The following is a 27,452-nucleotide window of genomic DNA, read 5'->3' as shown; positions in this document are numbered from 1 at the left end:
AGATAAAAGGAGAAAAACGGAATAAATCAGATAACCTTGAGCCCATTTGATTCTGTGCATCTTGAAGGATCTCTAATAGACTTAGCACAATCTTGGAAGTCCTTGCTTTAAAATGTGACAAAAGTTCCAAGGTATTCACAGTGCTTAGTAAGGTGAAGCTCCTGACTTGTGCTTAGCCAGATCTCCTGCCAGGGTGCCCCCTCCTCCTACTCCCCGAGATGGGAGATAAGCTAATTCATTAGCACATGAGAAAGTTGCAGCATGAATTGTTTTATTCCACCTTGGAAAGCTGGATCCCTGATGACCAATAAGGTTAACTCAGTTCATGAGTGACCCGGGCAGTGACAGAGTGATTAAGCCATAAACCTGGTCTGCTCACAGATGTTTACAATTTCCATAATTTTAAATGGGATGTTATGTTGTGTCCTTTAGTGTCCGATGTCCGAAATTGTAAATGGATGCAGCTAGTGTCTAATGCTAAGCTATGGACACTAGCTGTCGGACAACTACACTGGTGTGAACCCTGCCTTACGTATATTTTTGTGTCTGTATCCTTATACAGTAAAAACCTCCCTTCATTCTTACATGGTTGCTTACCATTCTGTGGAAGTTTTTTTTATCGTAACTGAACTCTGCATTTCACTTCTGTATTATTGGCAGTGGCGTAACTAGGAATGGCAGGGCCCCGTGGCGAACATTTGACATGCCCCCCCCTCCCTTCCCCGACCGACACCAATGCTGAAGACCTCGACCGACCCCCTCCTACGCATTCTATTATCCCCATAGTGGCCCCTGCACACAGTATTATCCCCCATAGTGACCCCTGCACACAGTATTATCCCCCATAGTGACCCCTGCACACAGTATTATCCCCCATAGTGGCCCCTGCACACAGTATTATGTCCCATAGTGGCCCCTGCACACAGTATTATCCCCCTTAGTGGCCCCTGCACACAGTATTATCCCCATAGTGGCCCCTGCACACAGTATTATCCCCATAGTGGCCCCTGCACACAGTATTATACCCCATAGTGGCCCCTGCACACAATATTATACCCCAATAGTGGCCCCTGCACACAGTATTATGTCCCACTGTGGACACCCATAAACAATTATTATACTCTGGGGTCTTTTCAGACCCCAGAGTATAATAATCAGAGACCCGGGGGAATAAAAACAAAAAAAACTACTGTTTCTTACCTCCCCCCCCCCATGTTAAATTGTAGGTAAAATCAATTTTTGTTACTGATCACATCTTTGCTCAAATTTTTTGGCACAGATCTATTTTTTTTAATCTAATGGTATTTGGAATTAGTTGCTAGATAGATAAGTAAATAGATAGATAGGTAGATAGATATGGGATAGATAGGAGATAGATAGATAGATATGAGATAGATAGATAGATAGATAGATAGATAGATAGATAGATAGATAGATAGATAGATAGATATGAGATAGATAGATAGATAGATAGATAGATATGAGATAGATAGATAGATAGATAGATAGATAGATAGATAGATAGATAGAAGATAGATAGATAGATAGATAGATAGATAGATAGATAGATAGATAGCTAAATAGATAGCTAGATAGATAGGAGATAGATAGATAGATAGATAAATAGATAGATAGATAGATAGATAGATAGATAGATAGATAGATAAATAGATAGATAAGACGCTCCAGAACAATTGCTGAGGCAACTCCTGGCAGTGCAGAACCAATGTGGACCCCGCCCCCTGAAAACTATAAGGCTGGGTTCACACAGGGTTTTTTGGTCCGGATTTTGATGCAGAATCCTCATCAAAATCCGACTCAGAAAACCGCTTCCCATTGAAATCAACAGGTTCCTTTTTCCGCGAGTATCTTGTTCCTGTTCGAGGAAGAAAAGAAGTGACATGCCCTTTCTTGAGGCGGATTCCACAACTGATTCACCCGCGATCATCCGCCTCGCGGACTAGACCCATTGATTTGGGCCTAATTTGGAGCGGAATGCCATGACTCAGTCGCGGCTAGCTGTTTTTTGGACCGGATTCTGAGGTGGCCTCCGCTTCAAAACCGGTCCAAACAACTCTGTCTGAACCCAGCATAAGCCTCAGCTTTCTTACTTCGTGTGCAGGTCAGGAATCCAAATTGAGACTGAAGGCGTCACAGAAATTGTCTTTTTCAATGTCTTTGTCTCTGATTATTTTATGGTAACCCAAAAAAATGTATATGTCCAGCAACTTATAGAATAAAATGTCACCTCATCATATGACATGCCCCAGAGGTGGACCCCAGAAAATGCAGTAGAGCTGAAAATATTCTGGGGTCTTGTTCTACATAAGGACATAGTGAAGAAACCCTAAAGGCAGCATTAGGGTTGGTTCACATTCGCGTTGGTATTCCATCCGGAGGAGTCCTCATGGGGACCCCCACAAACGGAATACCAAATGCATTTGCAAGTGCTGTGCAGTGAAAGCCCACAGATCCCCATAGACTATAATGGGGTCCGTGTGCTTGCCGCCAGATCTCCGCACAGAACATGTGGACAGGAAAGTAGTTCACATTCTATTTTCCTGTCCACGTGATTCGTGCGGGTAGCGCACGGCAAGCACACGGGCCCCATTATAAATTTGCATTCCATTTTCACTGCCCAATTCTGTGTAACACATGAAAGGTCAAAGTGCTCATGTATTACACTGACACCATGTTGCATCTGTTAGGATCACATCCTCCATCTTATATTCTGTCAGCCATCTTGTAAGCTTTTTCTCATATAAGCTTTATAAGAATGTCTGTTTAGAGTCTAAGAGACCCCTTTAGGGGATAAGGCGTGTGGAATGTTAATGGATGGGTTATAAATCCTTATCAGTTTGTAGTAAGGATCGCATCTTTGAAGGTGTGTAGAAACCAGTTCTGTAACCTGTTGGTCATTAGGCCAAAACCAGTATGGTCAGACAACATGTGATCATTATCTCTCTTGCTGCGATGTATACATCTAGAATTAGTGTAAGATGTTGGTTTACACATAAACATCTTAGATTCTTCTTGATGTCATGAGAAAGGTCATCCCAGTTTGGAAAATAATAATGAGATGCAAACCTTATCCAATAGTCATGTGCCACAGCTTATGTTCAACCAATCATGTCAGTAGAATAGTCCAACCTGCTTTTGTCTGTATTGTATTTAAACTACCTTTTTGCACCATTAAAATCAGAACTCACTTAATACACTACACTGTGTGCGCGTATCCGTGACTTCTCCAAGCTTGCATATTTAAATTAGACCTACTTCAGCATACGTAAGGGGTCTTTGCCCTAACACATCCTCAAGTGTCCTTGATAAATTGCTTGGGAGGTCGAATTTACAAAATAAGTTCATGTGGAATTTGACGCCATTTATGAATAATAGAAAATAAAAACTCCATTTTTGTTCATGTATCAGCTGTTTTATTCGGAAAAATATTCAACAGACTAAACCATTTTCTAATATGGGACAAACACCAGGACAATAGCAGAGCGGCCATCGGCCCTTTGGGACTTTTTGGATATAGTACATGTAATTTCCCAGCCATAGTATTGTATTGGATGGTCAGTGACTGGAGGAATCTCTGACAACCCTTGGTAAGACATGTTGTTCTATCCATCAACCACTTCCTGAATGTAATACAAAATGAGGTCAGAACTTTAGGAAGATTGTTCCCAGAAAAAGCTCATATTGAGGTCCTTCATCTTCTCTTGGTAGATTTTATCAAAGTACTCGCTCTGTGCGACAGTAAAATGATTCTTCCAGTCTCCAGATATTCCTGTAAGGAACAAAATATGGAAAAATACATTATTGTGAATTCTATGTCTAGTTGTCTAGAGGGGGGGAGGGGAAGACCATCAAAGTACAATAATAATAATAATAGACATCAGGAGACAATTGTCATCTCAGGAGGTTCTTATACAATCGGCTTCTGCAACAGGTTCTGTGAATATGGAGCCTTGTTTCCGATCCATCACAAACTGTAACCTTCTCTACGTTATCATGTCTTAGATAAACAGAATTACCTTTACGCATGAAGGCTCCTTTCGATAGGTCCATTATTTCAGAGGGTATTTGACTCCAATTTGACATTGGGTTTTCCTTCATGGATTTGAAGGTTGAATGTTTAACAACTAAATCAATCTGGGCGTCATCCAACTCCTGCCCCAAAAATTTACAGATTCTTATCACACCACCGCGGAGATCCTAAAAAAAAAAAAAAAATTATACATATTGTATAACTCACATCCCAGTACTAGCTCGTGAGACAAGTAATGAGACAACTTTTCTCCTCATCAGTCAGATACAACATGGCACCTTGTAGAGATCTTAATTTTTGGGCAATTGTAATACTAACCAGCGAACCCACTTCTGAATGGTGGATGTATGAGCAGAAGGTCCTCAGTAGGGTTGAGCGATCGTGTTCGGAAAAGATCGGATTCCGAACGGCGATAGAGAAAATTTCACGATCGCGATCGGAATTCTGAACACGATCTTTTTAAGTGGGATCGAGATCGGTGATTATTTCCCACAATGCTTTGCTACTGGCCAAGCATTGTGGGAAAAGCTAACAATATTAGCCTTCACTCTGAGTATATGCTCCGCTTATTCTGAGTGGAGTGTATACTCAGTGTGAAGGCTCCGCTGCGGTTCCATAAGAATGAATGGAAGCAGCCGGCACACAGCCTTAACCCCCTGCGGGCCAGCTGCGTCCTTTAATTCTAATCAGAGACTAGCTAACATCTCTAGTAGCTACTTACCTGCAAAGATGGCTGGTCCAGTGCCCGGTGTTCTTGTTCTTCTTCGCCTCGCTGCCCCCGACTCCCAGGTTAGTGTTAAAGAGCTAGGAAGAAGGCGAGTCTTGTGGCTTAGGAGAGTGTGGGAGAGACATGACATCTCCCCTCCCAGTACCCTCCCACACTCTCCTAACCTGGGAGGCAGGGGTCAGCGAGGCGAAGAAGAACGAGAACACCGGGCACTGGACCAGCCATTTCTGCAGGTAAGTGGATAAAAAAAAATCACTACACAGCGTGGATTCTAATGATTAAAGCGTTCCATTGTTAGATTCCATGATGTGCAGTGAATAGGATTGTTTTTAAAATCCGATCTCCGATTAGTAAAAAAAATCCCATTGACTTGCATTGGGATCGGAATTGGGATCGAGATCGGGTTCGAATGAAAAATGATTGGAAATCGGATTTCAAAATCGATCCTGAAAAGTCAAGATCGGCTCAACCCTAGTCCTAAGTGTTTTGCAGCCTACATCCTTATGTTGTATCTTTCATTGGTAAGCATTTGTTACCTGCTAATATCATGATTTAAAATATTCATGTGAATTGGGCATGTGGAGTTAAGTATATACAACTGCTGACATATATACTTCTATCTCATCCAGCAGCAATAGGAACCATGAAGACTTCCTTGGTCTGCTACATGAGTAAGTGATGGGCATGTAGGTTGATGTGGATCTGTTACTGGTCAATATTAGCGATGAGTGAGTAGTATTCGATCGAGTAGGTATTCGATCGAATACTACGGTATTCGAAATACTCGTACTCGATCCAGTACCACTCACTATTCGAATGGAAAAGTTTGATGCACAACCAGCATTGATTGGCCGAATGCTCTACAGTCGGCCAATCAACGCTGGTTCTTCTCCTACCTTTAGAAGTCTTCTCTGTGCAGCTTCCCCGCGGCATCTTCCGGCTCTGAATTCACTCTGCCAGGCATCGGGCGCTTGTAGTGCGGGCATGCGCAGTCGGCTCTGCCCAGGCCCGATGCCTGGCAGAGTGAATTCAGAGCTGGAAGATGCCGCGGGGATGCTACACGGAGAAGACTTCTCGGAGGATCCAGCCGACCCTCACTCGTGGACTTGGTAAGTATAATTTGATTGAATGTTGCCTACCCCTGAAACGAGCATTTTCCCCCCATAGATTATAATAGGGTTCGATATTCGATTTGAGTAGTCGAATATTGAGGGGCTACTCGAAACGAATATTGAACCTCGAACATTTTACTGTTCGCTCATCTCTAGTCAATATACCTTCAGGATCCCATCAAAGCATTGAGGTGGCAGTAACTTAACCAAAAATTGGAGATAGGTAGGTAACTATCAGGGACGTATTTAAAATTTCACTTTTATTGATATGTATTAAAAGTATTACTTAGTACAAGACAACATAACAAAAATGTGGTATAAAATACCCCAAAATTCACAAAGGTAATGATTATGTGCAACCACCTAGCCTGTGGGGGAGTGGGACACAGCGTCCTCCACAATCGTTTATTTACCCCACTAGTGTTACACTTCTTATCTTTGTTGTGGATAATGGGTTAAAGAGCAAGGCTGGAAAAACGTGTGCTATAGCCGCCTATGTTATCTATAGAGTACTGGCTGGCAAATAACTCCACTGCTATAGATTTTTCCTTCCCATAAGCTGGAGCTACAGTTAATAATTCATTTTGTTAAAACACTGAAGCTCTCTGCTGTGCAATAAAGTGCCTACAAAAGAAAGAAATGGAGAAATGGGAGAGGGAATCAGTGGAGTCATCTATTAGACTGATGAAACTTTTGCTGGAGGAAGAAAAATTAGTACTGACTAAGACTAGCCAAGAACTGAATGAACAGATTGAACTAACAAAAATTTTTTCTGCAAACGCAGATTTTGAACGAAGGGAAGTTACCCTGCAGCAGACAGTGGAGCGCTTCATGGTTTACATGAAGGAGCGCAAGCATTTCCAATATAAGCGTGACCTGGAGGACTTCAGGGGGGGAAAGATCTTTGATTTCTCTAATAAAAATAGATTTAGGAAAGAGATAGATACCGAGGCGTCTAGTTCGGAATATGAGGGATCAGACAGTGATGCCCCTAGGTCTAGAAATCGAAAGGATAGAGAAAGGGACGTTCATCAGAATAAAGATGACCCTCAGAGATTTCAGAGCCCCCAGATGATTCCCCGTAGGGGTAGGAGTAGAGGCAGAGGGGCTGGTAATGCTAGGGGGGGGGGGGGGGGTTTATCAACGGGCCCTCCAATATCAGACTACCTCACGAGAACCAGGAAGTAGATAGAAGAGTGAATCAGATTGATAAGGATACGATGCAAATTATAAATCTCTCATCACGTACACTCACTTTTGAGGAGGAAAGGGTTTTAAAATATGGTTTATCTTTTGTGCCTACACCCCACTTCGATCTTTTTTCTTGGGTTAAGGACCTAAATTTGTTCTGTAGGAAACTTAAGTGGAAGAAATTTTTCTGTTTGGCTGATAAAAGAACCTGTGATACCTTGGGGGTTACTGCAGAGGATCTCCCCTCGATTAGGTTATTGGGGGGCCTCTAGGAAGAAGCGAACAGAGAAATTGGTGAGGGACCATTCACTGAACTACATGTACCCTCACATAGGTTTCCTCCACTATCGGATGATACAGTGATAGATACGTTCTTGACAGTGACTGTAAACCAACTGTCCAAAATTGCAGGTGAAGTGGGGAGGCAACATTTGGATCGATCTAATCTGTCCAGGGAGGAATTAAAGATCTTACAGACGCTTGAAAAAGATTGTAATGTTTGAAAAAAAGAGGTCACAACTCACCATATAACGTGGAAGTCTTCGAAGTGTGAGATCTCCGCTTTGGGACTTGCAAAGCTGCTGTGTAACGAAGTAGGAAAAAGGAATGGATTTCTCCAACACCCGGCTTCCGTAAAATATAAGACTTTATTCCATATCAAAGGTTAAAAAGGTTATATAAACCATGGTGAAAAAAAAAGAAGAAAAAAAGAAACATAGTGCAACAATAAAAACGCAACAAACTAACGCGTTTCAGGATACACAGATCCCTTAATCATAGCATTGCTGGTGGAGAAGTATGCTCTCCACCATCAAAGCTATGATTAAGGGATCTGTGTATCCTGAAACGCGTTAGTTTGTTGCGTTTTTATTGTTGCACTATGTTTCTTTTTTTCTTCTTTTTTTTCACCATGGTTTATATAACCTTTTTAACCTTTGATATGGAATAAAGTCTTATATTTTACGGAAGCCGGGTGTTGGAGAAATCCATTCCTTTTTCCTGCTTGAAAAAGATGACTCAGTGGTGCTGAAACCCTCTGATAAGGGGGGCAATTTGGTCCTAATGGACCGTGAGGGCTACGTTAGGATGTGTCGTAACATTCTGGATGACAAAAGTTGTTATGAAGTCCTTCCAGAAGACCCGACAAACAGTTATCTGGCAGAATTGAAAATACTGTTAACTAGGGCAAAAGAGGAAAATCTCATCAGTAATAGTGAGCTCAATTTCCTGTTACCAAGGCATCCTGTAAGACCGACGTTTTATGCACTCCCAAAAGTGCACAAAGGTCTAGTACCTTTAAAAGGCCGACCCATAGTGGCAGGAATTAATAGCGTCACTCAGAATATTTCGTATTACATTGATGAGATTCTCAGACCCTTTGTTTTAGCCTTGCCCTCATACGTACAAGACACCACTGATGTTTTGCGTAGATTGGAAGATCTGGTGTTGCCACCTGAGGCATTCCTGGCTAGTTTGGATGTGGAGGCCCTCTACAGCTCCATACCCCATGACACGGGGTGTGGGGCTGTGGAGGGCTTTCTACGATCCAGAGGTACGTTTTTCTCTGCCCATAACTCTCTAATAGTGGATCTCCTCCAGTTCACAGTAACACTTTTCTTTTTGACCGCCTCTTCTTCCACCAGCTCAGGGGTGTGGCCATGGGGAGTCCATGTGCCCCGGCCTATGCTAATCTGTACCTGGGCTGGTGGGAGAGGGAGGTGGTCTTTGGTGATGAAATGGAAAGGTGGGCATCATCAATTTTATTTTGGGTCAGATACATCGATGATGTTCTGTTGGTCTGGGGAGGAACAAGAGAGGATTTTGGGGAGTTTGTGAGAGAGCTTAATGTTAACCATCTGGGTTTATGTTTTACCTCAGAGATTAAGGAGCACTCAATCACCTTTTTAGATCTCACTATCTTTAAGTCACCATCGGGTAGATTGGGGACCACGATCTACAGGAAGGAAACATCTACCAATTCCCTGTTAAATTGGCAGAGTTGCCATCCCCACCCACTGTGCCGTGGAATTCCGAAGGGCCAATTTTTGCGGTTGCGCAGAAACTGCACAAATGTAGCAGACTATGAAGTGGCAGCCAGCGATTTACGTAGGAGATTCCAATGCAGGGGGTACCCGGATGGGGTTCTGCGCAAAGCTTACCAAGATGTCCTGTTACGTGACAGAACCTCTCTGCTCAAACCAGTGGAAAGGGATAAAACGGCAGATATGCGAATTATCGCAACATTTGATTCCGCAAATCGAGAAGTGGTGGATGTTTTTAAAAAACACTTGGGAAATTCTTAAATCAGACCCAGACATTGGTCCCCAGATTAATGATTATCCGCTTGTCACATATAGGAGGGGTCCTAACCTTAAGGACAGATTGGTGAAGAGTCATCTAGCACCCCTTGTAAATGATAACTGGCTAGGGAGGCATGCTCAGGGTCTGGTGGGGACTTTTTCCTGCGGATCCTGTCGGGCATGCGCATCAATCGTACCTGGCAAGACCTTTAGGAGTAATTCGACAAATATGGAATATACTAATAAAAATTTCATAAATTGTAAGACACGAGGAGTTATTTATCTGGCCAGCTGCTCTGCCTGCGGAACGCAATACGTGGGTAAAACCATTCGCGAGTTCCGCAGAAGGATTCGTGAGCACATAAATGATATCTCTAGAGGCGAAGACACCCCTTTGGCACGTCATATATGTGAAAAACACGGTGGAGATGTGTCCATTGTAAAATTCCAGGGAGTGGAACTGGTCCATCCATCTCCTCGGGGGGGAGATTTTGATAAAAAGCTCCTGCAGAGGGAGGCTAGATGGACCTTTACGTTAAAGACTGTGAAACCGTGGGGTCTTAATGATGGCATCTCGTTTGCCTGTTTTATTTAAACTTGGGTTCAGTTTACCATTTCCATATGTGGGATTTTATGCTTGGTGATTTACCCTATTTACAACCTTTTAAGATCTTGGATGGTGGTGTAGGGTGGTAATATTTATGGTTACAGCTATGGTAGTATGGTTCTATAGTTCTTGATAGGGGTTATGCATGAGGTGTAGTCATCTGTTTTCCCTGTGCAGTATCCCCGTGTAGCTGGTACCAGGATGCTGTGCTGAGTGAGTCCCCCTCTGGGAGGGGATCCCAGTGTTCTGTCATATAGTCATGGTGTTTTATATATTCATCAGGTCATATACTCACCTGTATAGACATTTCCTTTGTAACAATTGTGTATTTGAACTGCAGGGGGGCGGAGTTGGTGAGTTATCATAAATGGTCTTTCTGGCAGTTCTCACCTAGCTGATGTCATTGAATGTGCAGGGAGCTTGGGGCGTAATCGGCCGTATTGAGTAAGGACACACCTCCGGCTTCTGAGTGGTGCTCGCCTGCACATGTGCAGTAAAGACACAACGTCACATGCCGGCCATTAGAACTATGAGTCTAGTTTGCACACGCTGATTGGTTATAGCGTCTGCTAGGGGGTGTGGCTTTGCACATTTAAACTCAGCATTTTCTCGCGCCCCCCTATGGCTAAACATCAATGCCATGGGGGAAACGGGAGTCATATCATAAGACGCTAAAGTGATTTAGATAGTGGTCAGTTAATCTCCTGTGCACAACAAAAGCCTCTGATGATTCATGCTGACAGGGAGAGTGTTAGTATGTTGAAACGCTGGGTCAGGCAAAGATTAATATAATCTCGGCTATTGTTTTAGCCCTAAAGCAGGCAAGGGGAATTGAGCTGTCTGAGCTGCATGTGATTTATCAGCAGCAGAGCAGCTCTACCCGGATAACTACCTTAGCTTTTGATAGGTGTTACTATCCTGTTACTCTGTATACCAGCCTGCTAACAAGTCCTCTTTTGTAGGCACTTTATTGCACAGCAGAGAGCTTCAGTGCTTTAACAAAATGAATTATTAACTGTAGCTCCAGCTTATGGGAAGGAAAAATCTATAGCAGTGGAGTTATTTGCCAGCCAGTACTCTATAGATAACATAGGTGGCTATAGCACACGTTTTTCCAGCCTTGCTCTTTAACCCATTATCCACAACAAAGATAAGAAGTGTAACACTAGTGGGGTAAATAAACGATTGTGGAGGACGGTGTGTCCCACTCCCCCACAGGCTAGGTGGTTGCACATAATCATTACCTTTGTGAATTTTGGGGTATTTTATACCACATTTTTGTTATGTTGTCTTGTACTAAGTAATACTTTTAATACATATCAATAAAAGTGAAATTTTAAATACGTCCCTGATAGTTACCTACCTATCTCCAATTTTTGTTTATTAACTGGGCACGTAGCATTGGTTATCTCTACTTTAATTTTTGAATTGGCAGTAACTTAACTCTAGCTACCCCACTGTGGGAACATGGAGCAAACCAGAGCGACTTTGGATCAGAATTTCGGACAGGTAACAAGCCACTTCAGTGAAACGCTTGATAGTTTAGAAATCAGGAGAGCAAGGTCAGGAATCCATCCAGGGTCTGGTACACATAACATATCAGGAACCCCATACAGCAGGAACTAAACTAAATATTGGGAACCTTTGCTCAGACAAGGTGTGCAAGTAAAGATTTAGCTGTACAATCTCAGTCTGACAAGCTGGGAAGGATTGCCAGACCTCAGAGTATAATAATTGACTGCAATACATGTCGTGGCGGCCATTTTAGTTTGTCTAAGACAAATCTCTATTCATTTGGTCTCATTAAAAGCCAAGTAATTTGGAATATTTTGGTTGAACACGGCTAGGAATGAATCAGATTGCATATCTCTAGTCAATGGTAATTTTTTTTTCATACATGTCATTTAGCTGCTGGTACTGCCATATATTTAGGGGATAACCATATAAATCTGTTCCTTGATCAGAATGCAGTACATAGAGACCCAACCCGCTCTCCATGCCGCCCTGTACCGCAGTATCATTACCTGGAGAAGCTCCTCGTAGGTGATAAAGAAGAATCTTTCGTCATCTTTCATTTGCATCCAGCCTTTTACATGATCAAACCAAGACCCAAAAAGAGCTGAAAGACAAAGGTCTGGATTACTTAAAAGGGAATAAAGTAACAAAGTAGTTTTTCCTGTATAATCTTCATATATTATAGTATTTTACAAGAATATCCAAAGTGTCAACATAAGGACTCTATAAAGATCCAGGAAGAGATGGATGGACTTATGGAATGGAATGGAATGATACAATGTTATAAAGATAACATTGTATCCTTCCATCTGTACCAAGGATGAGGCAGTAAGATGAAGAGGGTTTAGTGCAATGACCAAATGCCAGTCCCAATGTATGCTAGAAAGTAGGGATGTAAACTCTTTCAAATAATTCCCTTTTATCTCCCTGTTGGCTGGAGAGGACGAGTCGAGGGCCGGTTTCTTAAGTCTAGCTGTTACGGTGGCATGTTCAAAGGCAGAAGGAAAGGATCCATCAGTTAGGGATAGGTTGAAGAGATGAGTTGAAGATAATAAATAATATTGTATGAAATAATATTTCATTGGGACCATCACATGAAAAATTCTAAAAAAATAAATAAAAAATGCACTTTTTCTTATTGTATATTCCATACTTCCTACTTCCTGGCGCCCTTAGTGGCTGCCTCGATACAGGGCTCCAAGCTGGGAGCAATCTCTATCTTTCCTTTCTCACTCTTTTCCACTGTATCTTCAAGAATCGTGTAACTAAGCAATCTAGCACTATGAATTAGCAACTATAAATCGAATGGAAAACCCTGTGGAGTATTTTGTTTCTATTGTAAAGCATGGACAATGACAAGACCTGGTTCAGCTGGTTTCCACATGTGCCTGTTACCATCCCCCCAGCTAGGACAGCATGGCTCACCATGCGGCAAGGAGGAGAAACCAACATGGAAATGCGGACTTCTTCCTTCAAGGAGATGTTTTTTTGAGTCTATTGCTGGTGTGTGAAGAGGCTACAGCTGACAGGTATTTCTGTCTATTACTGTGGACACGTGGGACTCTGTTACAGCCTGGGAACCATCACCCACCTACCCCACGAGTTATGGAAGCTTGGCAAGAGAGCAGCACCATGTATACCTGGATGGCTTCGGACTTCTTTGGGGAAGTAGAACACAGTGGTAAGGAGGAGGAGGGCTTGTGATGAAGAACATTTGGGGCATTTTTTGTGGTTAATGGACAATAGTGCTGATACAAGATACCAAACTATCAGCTGTGAGCAGGAGATCTCACCACCTACCAAAGGAACTGCCACATGTTATCATGATAGCTGCATATGTCCCCCACCTCTGCAAAAATGTTTTCTGCTTTTTATATCTACATGCTGTGACCCCTCCTCATGTCCTCCAACCACGGTCGGGCTGTATTATTATTATTAACAACACTCCACACAGAGAACTAAATGATCCTGCAGTGTGTCTGTATTTCTTTCTTTTTTAGTTGCTCTGATTCCTAGGATTTCTCTGCCATGAGCTTGTATGTGTTTCTCTCTTGTTATATACTACTGTACCATCTATGAAACTGTATCACTGAAATTTCCCCATTGTGGGACTATTAAAGGATTAACTTATCTTATTACTGAAATCTCTCACCTTTCCCCTGTATAAAGTCCTCTATGAAATTCTGGAAATTTTCAGCAGGTGTGTATAGACTGAGAATCTTGGTAAAATGGAACATGGATACAATGACATCTCTTGGGTTTCGCATTGTGTAGATAATCTAAAAAAAAAGTAGTTGATGAGATAAGATAAATTAAGATAAGATAAGATCATTAGATTATTTTTTAATTTTTAGTTGCTCATTATTTGACATAATTTATATTTAGATTGTATGGAAAAATAAATAATGTAGCTAAAAAGGGAAATGTCATCTCTCTGTTAGTAACTACAGATTTCCCCACATAACATAAGAAAATGGCACAAATACATTTTTGTTTTTTCCTCAATTCAAATCCCTTTAGATTTTTTCTATGTGGCATCTCGATACATTGTATGGAATATTAAATGGGAAATCTGATTTATCCCACAGAACATAAGCTCTGATATGGCTATGTGAAGGGAAAATTATTAAAGTCATGACATGTAGGTGGCAAGGAGTAACAAAATATAAAACCGAAAATATGCCACTTTAAAAAAAAATCTGTCCGCCTCTAATCCTTGCTTTAGACAACAAAGGACCGACACTGGATCAAGGATGATGAACCAGTGTTGAAGAAACCGTGCTCAACAGGTGAGGAGATCAACGACTTTATTATAAGGTTTAAAGCACGACGCGTTTTGGGCGTACACTTCGCGTACAGCTGACGTGGAAAAGATCGGGATCAGAAATCCTACTGGAAAAGAAAATTTACTCGATCGCCGATCAGAATCCGATCTTTTCCGATCACAATCTCTCAACCCTACTTATGACCCCAAAACACCTTTGCTCCTATAAAGTCTAACTCTGTCAGTAAAACATTGTAAGACACTCTGGACAGTAAAAAGTCAAACAGCTATATTGAAAAACCAGACATTTAGATTATTGGCAATGAAAAGGTTAGGTGTCCATTGTACGTCTATCGCACTTCCACCTCTTATAAGTGTCAGTGGAATATTTCTTAGCACAAGCTCCAGGGATCTGTTCTCACTAAGCAGAGGGTTATGTGTTACTTACTTTTGCTTTAGATTTGAAATAAGATTTTGCAAAAATGTGGTGCGGTAGGTGAGAAGATAATATTCTCGGAGAGTCCATTTTATCAATGTATTCTTGACATCCAACTGCTTCATACCATGGTGATCTAAAGTGGATAGGAATCACGTTGCTCTTTGTTACGTCTCCCTTGTGTTTAATTAAGTTCAGGATTTCAATCATCCAGTTAGTACCTATAAGAAGTAAGAGATTACATGAAGACATTGTATACATGCAGGAACTTGGCTGATATATGTATTCCTTCAAGATTTACAGAGTTCCTGGAAAACTCTTCACATACATATACCCTCATTGACAGGATCAGATTAAGAGTTTCATGGACTGTGGTGGATAGTAGGGATTATTGCAGCTGTGCGCTCAACACTGCTACATCTGAGATTGGAACAGAATGAAGACGCTGTGGACTGATCTTAGACTCCGCCTCCTCCGGCAGAACAAGCGTTGATTGGCCGAATGCTGTACTCTGTATGGCATTCGGCCAATCAACGCTGATCAATGTATTCCTATGGGAAAAAGTCAGCGCCCACATATCGCAAGCTGACAGGGATCCTGACAAGATAGTGGGGTAATACAGATACTTGGGCTTGTTAGATGCCCCCAGACATGCTTCCCCTGCTGTCCCAGTTGCATACCAGGGTGTTGGCATCATTACCGTGGGTGTCATAGTGGACTTGGTGACTCTCCTGAGTCGAAGTGTGGCTTACCCTGAAACAAAGCATTTTCTCCCATAGACTATAATGTGGTTCGATATTCATTCGAATAGTCGAATACTGAGAGGCTATTCGAAACGAATCTCGAATATTTCACTGTTCGCTCATCTCTACGCCTAATGTGTGCACTGAAAAAATAGTTTGAGGCCATTAACCCTTTAGATACCAGCACCAATATTTATGGTGGTATTCGAGGTGTCTCTTTCTGCATGCCGCTCCCATTGGGCCATCCACAATTCGAGTGCAGGTTGCCAATACAATACCACGGTGATGGAGCCTACTAAAGACCTCCACATTGCCCTCACAGGTAGCTCTATAAAATACGTTTTCCTTTCACTTTTACTTTATATGCTACAAAATTATAGCAGTAATTTCACCACCTGGTCTTCAAGTCTCAGCAAGGTACAATAAGTGCAAAAAAAATAAAAACTAAATAAAGTAAAAAAAATAAATAAATAAATTGTAAAGTATAAAATAATAAATAAAATTAAAAACAAAAATATTTTTAAAGATTTTTTTTTTAAAATCATAGTAGAGATAACAGAAATGGTTGTGGAATTCCTAACAAAACTCGGTCCGGCTGCAGGGGTGAGGGCTGCTTTTCTTTAATGTGCCATGTACAACTAGGTATTTGGGGAAGGGGTGGAGGAACAAGAATCCTACACTGTGGGTGAATAGAGACCAGCAAGTGGTAGCTGTGCAGCCTGTTGGCCCTGATTTGGGGCAATCCAGAAAATGAAGAGTCTATTACAGGTGCAGAGAGGGTCGCCAGGGGATATACAAGGGCCTCCAGTGCAAAACTTCTGGTTCAAGGCTTAAGCAGATGAGGCCCCGGCTTCAGTACAGAAATTAAGCTTCAATATGCAGAGCAGGGATGCCACAATGGAAACTACAGTGCTCACTCCCACACCATCCCTGATGTATGTTGTCTGCGACAGCTATATTCTCAGCTGGGAGTCCAGTGGAGATAGTTAGGAGTGGTGTTGAGGTGAGAGACATCTATTGAGTCTACCCCCACTTCTTCACCCCCCACCCGTTGTTTATGGTTAATATGCCATCTCTTTCTGAACAATAGGGATCAAATAGCCTTTCTTATTTTAAAGATTTTTGTGTTACAGGTGAATGGAAAATATGGCTGAAAAACAGAACCCCTATTTTATTTACTTATTTATTTGTTTATCTATTTTGCTATTATGATAATGGGGATGAACATCGTTGTAATCTACTTTATTAACCTTTCTAACTTCAATTTAATAGAAAACAGGCTGTAAAGTTCCCATTTTAATTATGTAACTATAACTAAGCATTGCCAGGAAGACTCTGTTTGCACACCTGTACTCAATGCAGCATGTAGAGATGAGGCATTCACCAAAAGGGAATGGCTATATCTCTGGTTTTATACTACCTGGTTTTGATATCACAAGGAAGAGGAGATTCTAAGCTTTTATGTGCTGCCAGATTCAAGTTATAATTAGAGGTATCTTTTGTATACCTTCAATCTTTGATAATCTCAACTTCCTTGTGATGCCAGAACCAGAGATATAGCCATTTGACATGACCATTCCCCTTTGGTAAATGCTTCTGTTCTGCATATTTACAATACACATGTGTACTAACTTTACCTAGTAACAGCTCAGTTAGAGGGTTGCTTAGGAGAATGTTGCTGCCTGATTTCTATTAAAAAGGAAGATAGATAGGTTAATATTATAAAAACTTACATTGATGTCTATGTTGTTCAAGTCACAGGTATCTAAGATTCCAGCAGCTTTAGTTTTTTTTTTTTTATTGGTCATGTGCCGACCAAATTATTGACAATCAATAGATGTTACATTGTAATACAACACAGTGATCTTAGGGCCACAAGACTAAACTTGCCATAAGGCAAAAACTAATATGTTCTACTTACCTGATTTGGGATAGGTTACATTGTAAATGTCATCATCAAATACTTCAAATTCATTTTCGGCATGGCTGATAGTCTCTTCTGTATGCGCACCTTTGGCAAACCTGACTCCTTTATAGTCAAAATGGTCAAAAGACATTTTATCTGAAAAGAGAGCAAATTCCAGGTCAACATCATCAAGGAATATCCTCAATAGATCTTATCTTAGTTTTTGTCTTCTTTTACCGCTTTTCCATTTTATTCATGACCACAGCCTTCAGATAGGTAGACCGGTATGTTGTGCTTCGATGTATGTCACCAAACACTTAGTGTTCCATGGTACATCCATATGTGATTTATTGCTATATTAAGGTTGTTTTCTCCAACACCTTCACACCAACACATTTGGTCTGTGAGCTGTAGACCAAATGACAGCCATGTCTCCCAGACCGAACGCTGAGTCAGTACTCAAACCCAGGATCATAATCAGTAGTGACCCAGGAACATGACATCACTTAGGAGGCCGAGAGAGTGCACCAGGCACTGCATGGAGGTCCAAAAGAGTCGAGATAGGGTCATTATAATTATTTTTGTTACATCTCCTTTGGACCTCGACCGGAAGAGATCCCAGAGTATACAAATTTCACTTCCAGTTCTATCTATCTATCATAGTATAGGTTAGCACAGAGACATAAAAAGGCTAGAGTGCAGTTTGCCAAAATGTACGAGAGTAAGCCAAAATCCTTCTGAGAAAATGTCTTGTGGACAGATGAGACCAAGACAGAGCTGATTCTGACTGATTTAAAAGTTAAAGGGGTTCTCTTATATTGCCTGGATATCCCCTTTAAGTTGAGGGTGCCAGTAATTTTGTCCAGCCCATTTTTGAAATGTTATGTGAATTTATATCATATTTGGATTTTTTCTCTGTTTTTTTTTGTGTTGCTCCTATACACACAAAGGAAATAAACATGTCTTTTTGGGAGAACACTTAATTTCCTGAAAAAAATTTCAGGGGTGCCCACACTTACGGCCATAACTGTATCCACCTGCCATAAATGGAGGTGTTCATATTTATTTATTTTTTTAATGAGATCCAGCTTACACAATGTTACAATACTCTTCACAAGTGACTTTGATCACCTATATTATCTATAGTATAGTAAGGCAAGCAATACATTGATATAATACATACAAAACTCAACTGACTCTACTTAGCTACCTTAGTTGGCCTTTACACTGATCTAACATGACTTTCTTCTGATATTGATCACAGGTCATGGATGTTCATAAACGTATCTGCCAAGTGTTTGCTTAGGTGACTCTTACCCTACAGAATTAATGATTCTACATCATCCAGAGAAACGTTATCTGTAGCGCTTGTCATATCTAACTCACTGGGATTCTGCTGAGCAATAACGAGAAAGACCAAGCCCTATAAGAAATAACGGCTTCATGTACATTAAATAATGTTGAATGCACAAGTGCTGTAAAACATTGATAAACTACGTGGATCAGAGCTTATTGGCACCAGACTTTTACACACATTGGTGGACACAATGGCTCCTGAGACTGTTCTTCTCCCATACATTTTTCCACCATCTAATAGATCTGTCCCTGATATATCCATTGCAGTCTCAGGCCTTACTATAACTCCTAGGCAGCAGGCCCGCTGCCTCGGGGTCATGTGTGACGCAGACCTTTCCTTCACCCCTCATATTGAATCACTCGCACGCTCATGTCACCTCCACCTCAAACACATCTCCAGAATATGCCATTTCCTTACCAGAGATACATTAAAGAATTAAAATTAAAACTTGTTGTCTCTCTGATTCATTCTCGCCTTGACTACTGTAACTCCTTACTAATTGGTCTTCCCCTCACTAAACTCTCCCCTCTACAATCCATTCTGAATGCAGCGACCAGGCTCATCTATCAGGCTAGACGCTATAGCGATGCCTCCGGTCTGTGCCAGTTGCTACACTGGCTGCCTATTCATTATAGAATAAAATATAAAGTTATTACTCTCATCCACAAGGCTCTCCATAATGCCGCACCGCCATACATTTCCTCCCTCATCTCTGTCTACCGCCCAACCCGTGCTCTCTGTTCACTCAATGACCTAACACTTACATCCTCTATTATCAGAACCTCCCACGCTCGTATACAAGACTTCTCCCGAGCTGCACCACTTCTCTGGAATGCTCTACCCCGGACAATCAGATTAACTCCCAATTTCTACAGCTTCAAGCGCAAACTAAAGACGCATCTTTTCAGACAGGCCGATCACAATTCCTAATGTAAACCCTTCCATACTGTAATTAGAATGCCCCAAATTTAACCCTCCTCTGTTCCCGCTCCCACATTACCCCACATGATATGATGCCATTTCAGCTTAACTCTATATGTCCAGGCTCCATTCACATGTTAAAGGACACGACTGGTGACTAGGGTTGAGCGATCGTGTTCGGAAAAAATCGGATTCCGATCGGCGATCGAGAAAATTTCATGATCGCGATCGGAATTCCGAACACAATCTTTTAAGGTGGGATCGAGATCGGTAGTATTTCCCACAATGCCTTCACACTGAGTATATAGTGTATACTCAGTGTGAAGGCTCCCCTGCAGTTCCATAAGAATGAATGGAAGCAGCCGGCACACATCCTTAACCCCCACGTCACATCTCCCTGCCCTGTACCCGCCCACACTCTCCTAAGCCACAAGCCCCGCCTTCCTAGCTCTTTAAACACTAAGCTGGGAGACGGGGCAGTGAGGCGAGAAGAGCAGCGTGGAGCGGCAGCGAGGCGAAGAATAACACTGAGCACCGGAGCAGCCATCTCTGGAGGTAAGTAGCTACTAGAGATGTCATGTTAGTTTAGTCTCCCATTAGAATGAATGGAGGCAGCCGGCGTGCAGGGGGTTAAGGCTGGGTGCCGGCTGCTTCCATTCATTCAAATGGAACCACAGCGGAGCCTTCACACTGAGTATACACGCGTATACTCAGTGTGAAGGTTAAGCAAAGCATTGTGGGAAATAGTACAGATCTCGATCCCACCTAAAAAGATCGTGTTCGGAATTCCAATCGCGATCGTGAAATTTTCTCGATCGCCGATCGGAATCCGATTTTTTACGAACACGATCGCTCAACCCTAGTGTCTTGTTGTTTTTTTTTCGTGGTTACTATGTGACAGCAGGAATGAGTTTTTAGAAATGTTCCTGCCATACAAATATTGGCTTTCCCGGTCATGTTCTCTGCTGACTATCGCTTTGTTTTGCATCAATTCAGAAGTAAAAGTTACATTTTAATTTTTATCGATCGATGGTGACATTTTCACATTATCCTCAGATATCCCCTAATGCTTGAATGAAGAAGAAGAAGAGAGGACCTTAACCATTTATTATATGCAGCAAAGCACTTGAGCAATGCTGTATTTCACAGGTAGTGACATCAGATGACTTGTTGTGATCACTGAGGTTAATCAACGGCTTCAGTAGATCTCCGGAACAGACCAGTTCAGCAGAAGTATTGGAATGTGCTGGAAGGACACCACAGTATCAGGGACAGGTGAGGATGCCTGATTTAAAAGTTAAATGTGTTGTCCAATTTTGCCTGGACAATCCCTTACCCTGTGTCCTTATACCTCTTAGTCAACATCATTACCCTGGGTTGATGTAAGGGGAACTGGAGAAGGATGAAGATTTAGGTCACAGTCATTTTGGTAGAAGAACTGGGAGTCCTATACTGGTAGAGGAAGACAAGGGCTCTTGATTTTTTACAGGTGCAGGTAGGGGAAGAAGCTGACCCATATTGCTTTCAAGCTGATGATGACGTCCATGCTGACCAAGAACACCAACCATACCTAGTCATAGCTAGAGTGCACCTATAGTCCATCAGATAACTCTGACCACTGGGCCGATGCAAAACATACATTAAAAATCAGACTTACAGGTGAGGATCATTCACGATAGAGCGTATTCTGCTAAGTAGTCTTAAGTTATACATTACTGGGGAGAAGGTAAGCTATTGAGGCAATTCCACAAAATTCTGCTGTCATGTTGGATTTCTTTCCTAGTATCTTATCTCCCATGACCTATAAACCTAGTATTGATAATAGCTAAGAGTAAGTGTTGTATTGCATATCCTGATCTCCCATACAATAACCTCAATGACGAATTGTTACATAACAGGTGAAGTTCAATTTAATGTAGTTTAATAAATTGTTAAATCTATGTTGAGTTGTTATTTTAACATATACATAGTATCTGTGTATTTTTATCATGCAAGACTAAAAAAAAGCTGTGCAGTAGTAATTCTTTCCTGGTATATAGACTCTGAAAGGGTCCCTGCACTAGTACATATGGACTCTGAAAGGGTCCCTTTACTAGTGTATATGGACTCTGAAAGGGTCCCTGCACTAGTATATATGGACTCTGAAAGGGCTCCTGCACTAGTATATATGGACTCTGAAAGGATCCCTGCACTAGTATATATGGACTCTGAAAGGGTCATTGCACTAGTATACTGTATATGGACTCTGAAAGGGTCCTTGCAGTAGTATATATGGACTCTGAAAGGATCCCTGCACTAGTCTATATGGACTCTGAAAGGATCCCTGCACTAGTCTATATGGACTCTGAAAGGGTCCCTGCACTAGTATATATGGACTCTGAAAGGGTCCCTGCACTAGTATATATGGACACTGAAAGGGTCCCTGCACTAGTATATATGGACTCTGAAAGGGTCCCTGCACTAGTATATATGGACTCTGAAAGGGTCCCTGCACTAGTATATATGGACTCTGAAAGGATCCCTGCACTAGTCTATATGGACTCTGAAAGGGTCCCTGCACTAGTATATATGGACTCTGAAAGGATCCCTGCACTAGTCTATATGGACTCTGAAAGGGTCCCTGCACTAGTTTATATGGACTCTGAAAGGATCCCTGCACTAGTCTATATGGACTCTGAAAGGGTCCCTGCACTAGTATATATGGACTCTGAAAGGATCCTTGCACTAATATATATGGACTCTGAAAGGGTCCCTGCACTAGTATATATGGACCCTGAAAGGGTCCCTGCACTAGTATATATGGACTCTGAAAGGGTCCCTGCACTAGTATATATGGACTCTGAAAGGGTCCCTGCACTAGTATATATGGACCCTGAACGGGTCCCTGCACTAGTATATATGGACTCTGAAAGGGTCCCTGCACTAGTATATATGGACACTGAAAGGGTCCCTGCACTAGTATATATGGACTCTGAAAGGGTCCCTGCACTGGTATATATGGACTCTGAAAGGGTCCCTGCACTAGTATATATGGACTCTGAAAGGATCCCTGCACTAGTCTATATGGACTCTGAAAGGGTCCCTGCACTAGTATATATGGACTCTGAAAGGGTCCCTGCACTAGTATATATGGACTCTGAAAGGGTCCCTGCACTAGTATATATGGACTCTGAAAGGGTCCCTGCACTAGTATATATGGACTCTGAAAGGGTCCCTGCACTAGTGAGAGCCATAAATCTGCTGCAATTATTAAATTCATTAATATTTCTGGCACATTCTGGTTTATATCAGACTGGTCAATGTCACTTCAGTTAGTCTTCAAGGTAGACCAATAATCTAAAGTAACCCTGGACCATATGATGTAAAGCTGGCTTTATGCCGGATTCCCATATTTAGGTCAATATCCAGTAACCGGGTAAGAAAAATAGAGGAACCTCATAACTAATTGAAAAAACTGTCATCCAGTCCAATACAATAAAGCATCCTCAGCCTAGCATTACCACAAGGAGTTGTGATATACAATACTGTGCTGCCTGATCTCAACATCCAGTCTGTCTTGGAATACATGAAGTGACGGATTTAACCAAGCCGCAGAAGATCTGGGCTATGTTGTCCTAGTCGTTTGCAACAACTTGTCTGCAGAGTTCCTTCAAAAAACTGTCTGCAAGTCTACCTGGAGGAATTGTTGTAGGTTTGATCAGGACTGTAGAACTTTTTGAAGCATAAACATACAGCTATTGGCCTATTGTGTAAGGGAAGGGGTATGAATGGTGACTGAGATATGGTAATAATAGAAGCAATTATTAGATGGAGATTTCTATTTGCTTATAAAGTACAAATTTACATAAATCACATTAAAACTAAATGACAATTACATGGAAAAAATTGAGACTGTCGGCCATAAGTAACCATAAGCAAATGGACCTGAGGTCAGATATATGGCAGACACTTATATATGGTTACATGGTAATGCGGCGCTACACTGCAGGTATATCAGTATATAAGATCCTGCACAATGACTACGTAGAGTATATATAGGGAATTACTAGTAGATAAGATCCTACAGGGAGGAATGACGACATGTTATATAGGTTTCTTGTTATACATATAACATATACATATAAAAATAAAGATACATAAGTTTCCACCTGATACATCACAGTATAAGTGTACAATGCTATACCACATACCTTCAATTCCAGACTCCCTTTCGGATCCCAGACAGTAGAAATGCTGTTCACTTACTGTAAACGATCACTTTTAACCTTAAGACTTGTGACCTTAGGCACTTTATGTGATGTAACCCTGTTAAATAAATAACTAATAGATAATACAAAGTATTTAGACTCCACCTTATTCTCAAACTCTTGGCTATATTATCAACTGAGAAACTTTGGATTATCATGAAACCAATTGTCACACATGGATGTTCCTAACACAAGATGTGTATAAAACTGTCAATTCAGTCCACACATCTCATATACACACCACCACTACCTAGTGTATTCAGAATGAATAGAGATACCATAAAGACGTTACTGGTTCCAGCAGTCAGACACAAACACACTTCAGAAAATGAATTCATAGATCACACAGAAAGTACTGTTACAATTTGCAATTTAATACCCAAAGAGTTCAGTGTAATATATAGTGACAAACAGACAGATAAGATGACAAATAAGCATAACAGTTTTAAGAAACAAAAGGAAAAAGAAAACAGAATAAACTGGATAATCAAGAGTCAGTTTGGTTCCATGGAGCTTGGAGGATCTCTGATGGACTGAGCACAACCAGCTTGCTTACTGGCTCCAAGATGTGAGAAAAGTTTCAAGGTATTTTCAGTGTCTTGTAAGGCAAAGCTCCTGACTCATGTCTCCTGCTAGAGTGCCCCCTTCCTCCCACTCCCTGAAGTGGGATATTGGCTAAATCATTGGCACCTGGGAAAGTTGGAGCATGAATTGTTCTCTTTCCATCATGAAAAACTGGATCCCTGAATATCCATAAGGTTAAAGGTGATTCCCCATCTCAAGGATCCTATCTATACTGCTATCTTATGTGGAGTTGAGTTTTCCTATATACATTGCTTTATCAAAACTGCTTTGTTTGGCCACTATTCTAACTTATTCACTTCATTGTTTACACTGCCAAGACAAGTGATGTAGCTCCCTGCTCCAGGAGGGGAGGGGGAGCTGAGTGCTTTGTGCTTGTATTTCTGAGCTGTTTATCTCTCTGCCCCAGACAAGTGACATAGCTCCAGGAGGGAGGGGGAGCTGAGTTCTTGGGAGCAGTTTGTATTTCTGATAAGTTAATGATTGCCAAATGTATTTCCACATAACATTGCTCCTTCCGGCACGCCCATAGACTTTATGTGTCTGGAAGGTGGTTGCCTTGATCTGACAGGACATGCCGCTACATCCAAGCAAAATACAGCAGTTGCACAAGAGTGTGCGGCTGCTGAAACTGGGAGCCGGCTGTGACTTCAGCCAGAGCTCCCAGAGAGAAGGCAGGGGAGGTTTATTACCTTCCCTGCCTTCTAGATCGCTGTGTATACAGTGCTAAATGAGCTCTGTATACACAGCTATGGGCGCTGCCATGATGTGGCCGCCCTCTAACCTGGCGGTCACGTGATCCGCCGTGATCAGCATCTTACAAGAGCTGCTGGGTCCTACAGGACCCAGATCAGCTCTGTAAGATGTATATACTAAGGTGCAGGAGACTGAGACTGCAACTGAGGGTAAATGTACCAGCCCCAATTACAAGGGAAATCAGTCTTAATACAAAAAAAAAAAAAAAAAAAAAGGATCAGATGTCCTGAAAGGTCTCTTATGACCTTATGGGGATACAATCTGAAAAAAAAAAATGAATAGAAAAGCTTAAAAAAAATGTAAATAAAATAATTAAAATAAATACACCAATAACATGCTGTTATTAAAGGTTATGACCCCACCCCTGACAAAATCATCCTATCCTACCTACTATAATATTATAAATGTGAAAGTTTGTATGTTTGTTCCGAATGAAATTTGGCTCATAGATAGATCATAACCTCCATAAAAATATAGGCTTTTATCCCGGTAAATGACATGGTTTCAACACTGTTATGAATTTATGTTCACATACTATATTAAACAGCTCTTAGTAGCACCTTATCTCAGCCAAGGCTGTTATCTCTCTGTGTAAACAGACTTAACCCTAAGTGTATAGACACCTTTGCATATTATCTGATCTGCTCCAGTGCGGGCAAACACATTTAATCCAAATTGGCAGTTTGCCAATTATAAACATGCCTGGAAAAAGAAAATCTAATTTAATCGCCAACAAGAGCTATGAAGGCAGCCAAAAGTCACAGAGTTCTCCTCAAGCGGAGCTGAGGGAGATCATCAATGCCAACAACACACTCATTAAATGGGATCCCAGCGAACTGCTGAGATGCCGGAACAATCCCATGCACAGTGCAAGAAACAAGTTCAGCGGCAGGCCAGCTTGAGAGCTGCCAAAACGCCGGAGCATGCGAATCATCAACGCCAACAACACGCTCATTATATGGCATCCCAGCGAGCTGCTGAGATGCCAGAGTAATCACGGGCACAGCACGAGGAACGAGTTCAGCGGCAGGCCAGCTTGACAGCTGCCAAAATGCCAGAACAGGCGGATCATCAACACCAACAATACGCTCATTATACTGTATAGAGGAATCACAATCTCTCTTCCTATTGATTATTCAGCGTACTTTTAGCTTTCCCAGTATTCGCCTCGATGCTGGAGATATTGGTGCCATTAGTTCTGGCACAGATACTGCAGTCAAGGTCCGCAAGCACCAGGAGGACAGCCGTCTGCCTGAGCAAAGCAGCAGTCTGTTTGTGCGGCGGCTCTGGTGTGAACAAAGAGCAATATACGTTCACCAGTTAACATCACTGGGTAAATGTGTTGATGAAGCTCTTATTGTGAACAGGCTGCAATGAGGTGTTTCACCGGTTGGCTTCACTGGGTAACTGTGTTTGTGCAGCCCTGATGCAAATAGGCTGCAATGAGGCTTCCACCAGTTGACTTCACTGTGTAACCGTGCTTGTGCAGCTCTAATGAGAACAGGCTGCAATGAAGCTTTTGCCAGTTGACTATACTGGGAAGCTGCACCTGAGTATAGATTTTATAGTAAAGGTTGCCAAGGGTTAACTTCACCCCTGGTCAGCAACATAAACCTGGTCCAGCAAGTCTGGAGCTGCAGTGTCAGTGCACGGGTGTCTGCGTACTCACAGACCCCTTGGAGGGTCCTGACTTAGAGGAACGTTCAGCAGGCTACTAGTCCCTACCGGCAGTGCCCTGGTTGAGGCCAAGGAAAGCTAACCTAGAGCCCTATACTGGCAACCTGCCTATCCCGGAACCTAGCCCTGAACTCCTGCCTTACAGGCATATAGTCAAAGTGTGAGCACCCGGTGGGCGCGAACTCAAACTATAAAAAGGCAAGTCCCCGGCCATACTTCACCGCACATGCTCAGTATGGGCAAACTTGGACTTAGCCTCCGAGTGGTTCCAAAACGTCTGAGCATGCTCAGTAGCGGAAGAATGGGACTTAGACTCCACACACCTCACTGTCTGAGGCTGTGGGCGAGAGTTGGATTAACCCGCAGATGGCGCTGTGCACCGGAAGGAAAACCTGCGGGACCCCATCCTAACAACTGTCAGATCGGTAAGCCTTACAGCTCAGTGACATCATTTAGCGGTAAGGAATGCCCCCTCTGACACTGCAAGACTATGTTAAACTACTGTCAGGGGGGAGATACCGGTGCCTTCAATTTTGTGTGAGTCAGAATGTATTATAAAG

The 27,452-nt window shown here is 42.0% G+C and overlaps 1 protein-coding gene across 1 annotated transcript; it reads right to left on the bottom strand.

Annotated features, from left to right (window-relative positions):
• Positions 1–3,558: 3,558 nt before the first annotated feature.
• Positions 3,559–23,848, bottom strand: LOC142209843 (sulfotransferase 2B1-like). The gene is made up of 7 exons (XM_075278887.1): positions 23,821–23,848; positions 17,368–17,508; positions 14,716–14,924; positions 13,656–13,782; positions 12,013–12,107; positions 4,038–4,218; positions 3,559–3,790 (listed from the first exon to the last, which is right to left on the bottom strand). Exons 2-7 carry the CDS (start codon positions 17,501–17,503, stop codon positions 3,672–3,674), a joined length of 867 nt encoding a protein of 288 aa, XP_075134988.1. The 5' UTR covers positions 17,504–17,508; positions 23,821–23,848; the 3' UTR covers positions 3,559–3,671.
• Positions 23,849–27,452: the final 3,604 nt, after the last annotated feature.

This window comes from Leptodactylus fuscus, chromosome 6, assembly GCF_031893055.1.
Source record: "Leptodactylus fuscus isolate aLepFus1 chromosome 6, aLepFus1.hap2, whole genome shotgun sequence".
In the NCBI taxonomy this organism is placed as follows: Eukaryota; Metazoa; Chordata; class Amphibia; order Anura; family Leptodactylidae; genus Leptodactylus; species Leptodactylus fuscus.
This window is presented reverse-complemented; position numbering and strand designations above follow the sequence as displayed.